The sequence below is a fragment of the Vollenhovia emeryi genome, unplaced genomic scaffold (genome assembly GCF_000949405.1).
Source record: "Vollenhovia emeryi isolate VEMERY1.0 unplaced genomic scaffold, V.emery_V1.0 DF939148.1, whole genome shotgun sequence".
NCBI lineage: Eukaryota > Metazoa > Arthropoda > Insecta > Hymenoptera > Formicidae > Vollenhovia > Vollenhovia emeryi.
The window spans coordinates 304,590-310,027 of NW_011967218.1; the positions used below are offsets into that span (position 1 = coordinate 304,590).

At 42.1% G+C, this 5,438-nt stretch overlaps 1 protein-coding gene across 1 annotated transcript in view; it reads right to left on the reverse strand.

Annotated features, from left to right (window-relative positions):
* Positions 1 to 5,438, reverse strand: part of LOC105565975 (chondroitin sulfate proteoglycan 4-like) — a 55,185-nt gene that overhangs the window by 13,092 nt on the left and 36,655 nt on the right. Inside the window, exons 5-7 of the mRNA XM_012019611.1 lie at positions 3,591 to 4,185; positions 2,989 to 3,249; positions 2,637 to 2,752 (exon numbers count right to left, since the gene is read on the reverse strand). Coding sequence (XP_011875001.1) covers positions 2,637 to 2,752; positions 2,989 to 3,249; positions 3,591 to 4,185 — 972 coding nt within the window. The remainder of the gene's footprint in view (positions 1 to 2,636; positions 2,753 to 2,988; positions 3,250 to 3,590; positions 4,186 to 5,438) is intronic.

Consider the following 5,438-nt stretch of genomic DNA (forward strand, 5'->3'; position numbering starts at 1 on the left):
TATGAGTGTCGCTATGTCCCGAACCTCAATTAAGAATTTTTATCTAAAAATAACAAAGTGGTGCCAGTTTGACAAAAGTTTTAAAAAGTACTTTTTTGGGGGCTGTTAAAGTGGAACGACCCCATAGATAAAAAATTCTAAAATCTAGAATAAAATGATGGTATGTATCGCCTTTTGTCGATTATCGTGGTGCAAACTTCGTGCGTTGTAAGACGGGGGGGAAATTTATTCTAAACGCAATAATATATAAACTTACATTTATTAATAAGTTACTTTTGTCTCAATATAGTAAGTCAATCTTTCCGCAAATATTAACCTGGATAACGGAAATTCCCCAAAAAGCACATCCCCGAAAGAAAGATTACTTTGAAATAGCTGGGTTTAATACAAATATAAACTACACCACCAGAAAAAATTTCCAGATCCAATGCTATTACACTTCTATGTATCATAAAATAGGATCGATATAGCGCCAATCGTATTTATTATAGAGAAAGGAATATTTTAACCTTAAATGAAAAATTCTAAAATCTAGAATAAAATGATAATACGCATCGTTTTTTGTCGAATATTGTGGTACCAACTTGGCGCGTCGTAAGATGGGGGGGGGGGGGAAATTTGTTCTAAACACAAGAACATATAAACTTACACTTACATAAGTTATTCTTGTCTAAGTCAATCTTTTTTAATTCGATAGAGGAGAATAAGAATTAGTGATTTTACTTTGATATTGTCTTATTTTTATACTAAATGAGGTTGTGAGAAATATAAATGCGTCAAGAATATCTTTTGTCTCGGTAACAGAAATCCTTTCCGATGGTGCGGTATAACATGCATGTGTTACACCTCCCGAAATGAAAAAACCAACACTTCTTTCACTCCGATGTCTTTACTATTTCATATCTAGAAGGTTTTTGGTTTCCTAATTCTGAATCTGAAGTCGAAATTCTAAAATTATCGACGATTGACTCAACATAGCAGCTCAAAGTTAAAGTTTTAATTAAAAACTTTTGTTTTCTATTATAATATGAGATATATATATATATATATATTCTGTAGTAAAAAATTATTCCTATAAACGACATCTCGAAACTAGGTATCTGGGAGTTCTTGAGATCACTGATTTCTAATCTAAAGTCACAATTTGAAAATTTGAAAATGATGGCAGATTCATTGTAAAGAATCAAAATTGCAAAAAGTGCAGTCGGAGTTTATCTGGAACTCGGTGCTCGCAAGTTTTTCAGGTTGCTGATTACACACTAATTGCTTTGTATATACGCAACAATCTATAATACAATCGTAGGAGTATTTAAAATTCTTTCTTTCCAACAGTATTACAGTCTTATTTAAATACTATAATTGTCACTTCAAGAGTACATGTAATTATTTTGACAATAAGATCATTTTAATCTTTTTATTTAAATTAACCTTCGATTTGAAAAGATGTTATTTTCTATCCAATATTGTTTCCTTTCCATTCAAGAAAATTATTGTTAAATAACAGGGATATATTTTTCTCGATTGAATTATATAAAATGGCTTCACTCAAGTAAGCTTTTCTTCCTTTAACGCCATATAATCTCATTCCAAGAGTTTCGCGTTGAGACTGAATATATTTATTGTCAAAATAATTACATGTATTCTTGAAGTGCTAATTATACATAGTATATAAATAAGACTGTAATATTGAAATGTAAGATCATTAAATGCTCCTCAGAGACATATTTTCAAAAGAATATTTTTTGTTTCTGTTTCAAAGGGTTAAGCGAGCTTTTAGCGCGCGTTTACTAATGAGAAATCGCAAATTTAAGAACAAACGACGCGATAGTCCGATTGCGTTTTTCCACGCTCGCGGCTGTCCTGTAGAGCAAATTTGCACACGAAAGAAAATCGCGAGTACCAATAATCCGTCGTGTATCGCAATATCGGTTAGGGCCGACCGATACAACTTTAACTTGCGCGAGAGCTCGCTGTTTCACGAGAATCCCGATCGGCAAACACACACTACATCGTGCTACAGAATCAGAATTAATCGTGCGCGAGAGTACGCCAGAGAGTATACCCGACTCGTGTTATCCTTTCTAGCGTTTGATCTAACACTCGAGATCGACCGCGATTCGATATTAATTAGAGCGACAAGAGTCAAGTCGTCGATTAGCATATCGAGTGGGCGTCGTCCCCGGCCGGTCCGAGTCGAGACAAGGAGGGAAGACGCGGGCTTCCCCCCCCCCCGCCGGTTCTTTTTTTCTTTCTCTAGCGATTGGAAAGCAATTGGCAATAAACGACAGACGATGGGCGCGGCGGATAAAAAGCGAGCGATACGCGATCTTTAACGAAAAACCATTAATGAGCGGTGGCGGGGCGGTTTATAAATAGAGCACTGTCGCTAGATAAATTGAGTGTGGGTAGCGGGAGGAGCCAGGCGAGCGAACGAGCGAGAGCACGACAAGTCGGCCGACCCTCCCATGTTCCCGCCGCTAACGATTCTAAAGTTAGTCCTTATGGCGCGTACTATGTATAGCAGCGCGTGGTCCTATGACGAACTGGAAGAGCACACGATTCTCCACGTTTCTCCGTGCCTTCTACGGCCTACGGCCCGGCCGGGGCGGCCCGGGCCTGCGGCCGCGCTCGGTCACCTGATATTAATTAACGTCAGGTGCACGCCGGCCGAGTTTGGCCTCTTACGCGCGCTCCCGCGAACTCCCCGGCGATTTCGAGTTTTATCGTCGCGCGCGCAATCGCAGGGCGGACTCTAATACAGCAATCGTCGCGTACACTGAAAAAAATTTCTGGTTGAATATGGACGAATCAGATAATTCCTTTAGGATTTACCAGAATTTCTGTAGGATTACAGGAATTCTGGTAAATCCTAAAGGAATTATCTGATTCGTCCATATTCAACCAGAAATTTTTTTCAGTGTACGAGCTTGAAGCGGAATTGAACGTTAATTACGAGGATTTAGTAAGTCGACGGCCGGCCGATTAGGCGGTTACCTTATCCTGACTGACGTCCTGCAACGTGAAGGAGTGATCGTTCCGAGATGTCAGCAGGTCTAACGCTAACGTTCCATAAATCGGCGGCGTCACCAGGGTAAATGTGACGCCGGCTTCTTCCACGCCGTATTTGGCAATGTCCAGCACCATCGCGATGTTTTCGCTCGTTACCAACACGTGCTCCCCTTCGGAAACTAATAGAGGGCTCAGGGAGAGAATTTCCAGATTCACTGGCAGAGTGTTGTTCGAGTAGATCTGCAAAAGAGGCCACGGCAATTCTTTATTTTGCAAACATTTGTCTCATTTTACCGCAACCTCTGTGTAATATGTGTGTTTTTTTTTTACACAGACATTAGCAACGTTAAATATTAACACACGTATATTGCTCTCGTTAAGCTATTTATTATCTTAATTGATAGAGATTGAATACGCCTATATGTAAAGAGTAATCTATGTAGGCAATATCTTGACTACGTTAGCTATGCATCTCCGTAAATCCATACGCTAGTTGCCGGTGACATAATTAGCTGGCAACCGCAACGTAACCCTCGCCAAGTGGGTGGAGCGTCATTGAAACTCAATTAAAATTGATCTACCCTGTAGTCCTCGGCGTAATTCGGCTTGATGCACAGTGACTGGTCGCAGTTACACCTGAACGAGTTGACGCCCAGCTGCATACACGTCGCGCTAGATACGCAGGGCTCGGCCTCGATACACGGATATCCCCAGACGCAGCCTACGACGATACCCTGGCTGACCTTGACGTCCGGTAAACCGAGGCCCTTGCCGTCGAGGATCATGTTGCGTATGCAGCCCTTGTAGCTCACGTCGCCGGACCGGAGGCCCTTGCTCAGGGCCCGAGCGCGTTTATTCAACTCCGTGCCGCCAATGTACAGCGTATCGGCGAGATCGAGAAACCGATTGCCGCCGGACGGCAGAGCCATTGTTTTCTCCTGACGATCCACGGCGATGCCGAGGCCGCTCGGGTTGAAGTCCACAATTACGCTGTGCCATTTACCATCAGCCACCGGGGTGCCGTGCGTCAACTCGGTCGGGCCGTTCCCTTTGTTCATCAACAGTCGAATCTTGCCCTCGAACAGCTCGATGCCGAGGTAATCGGCGTAGGACGATTGCCCCGTGTTATACAGCAACAAGCCGCTGTCGGCGCCGGTCTTCAGCTCGAATTCCCATCTGCAAAGTCGTAAGATGGAATTGGCAGGAAACTTCGTTACTGCCCCTTAAGAAAGGACTGCGCAACCGAATCGGACTCGTCCGATGTTACGGTCGTTACACAACGACTTCACGAGGCCATGGAGAATACTCTTCTAGATAATGCCGCTGATACCTAAGCCGTTGGCGGCGAAAATAACGGAAAACTCGGACATTACCGTCCGTCTTGGCAATCGGATTAGAATTTCACGGTTGATTTTTTCGCGTGACTCACAAGCGATGCAACTAACACGGCAAATACAATTGCTACACAAACGAACGGGATAAACTTTCGCGAACGCGTCGATTTAACTGAGCCATCGGACATTTTGTTCCAAAACTGCGTAATCGTCTTTGAAAAAGCGAACCGAACTGTAACCAAATCTCGACAGGACACACAAAATTCTGTAGAATTTAATTTAATTCACGCTGCCTGAAAACTAGCGTTCTATTAAGTATTGTACCGACTACTGCGAAGAATATTATCACAGCCTCGGTGGTCGAGTTGGTTGAGACGCTCCTCACGGATTGTAATACTTTTCGCAGCAAGATTTCTTTACAGCATGGGGCAGGGGGTGCTGAATGCTAAATATAGCATCAATTTCAGTAGCTTCTTGTCGCCAGTGGTAATCAACCAAGGGGAATCTTTTTAAAAAGCGACCAAACTGGCAGAATTGACGTTTATTTTAGTCACGACGTTTCGACCCCTTTATCGGGTCCTTTCCAAGTACAATTTAAGTTTGCTAAACATCAGATTTTCGGATCTCCACAACGGCTGATCCGATGAACTTCTAAGTGCGCTCAATCGAAAGCTTGGGTTCGTTTTAACTTATGCCGAAACAGAATGGGTTCGTGAGTCTGTGGTCAGCAAATTCATAATATCATATATGTCTCGGTAGTCAGCGGATGCATAATGGCGATGTATAATGGCGATCAATTTCTAAAATTTCCAAGTAGCAACTGCGTACGTTTGCGCATCTCGAATAAAACTGACTCACCATTGTAAATCCACTGACTACCGAGGCATATAAAGGGTGAGGGAAAAGTACCGGACCGGTGAAGTATCTCGACAAATATAGGAGATACGGAAAAATGTTTCAGACAAAAATTGTACGGTTTTAAAAGGGCAATATAATGGTAAAATGAATTTTCGAAAAAAATAAATTTTTTATGGTTATATAGAGGTCGCCGTCATTTTTTTTAATGGAACTCCCTATTATTTATCATACTATTTT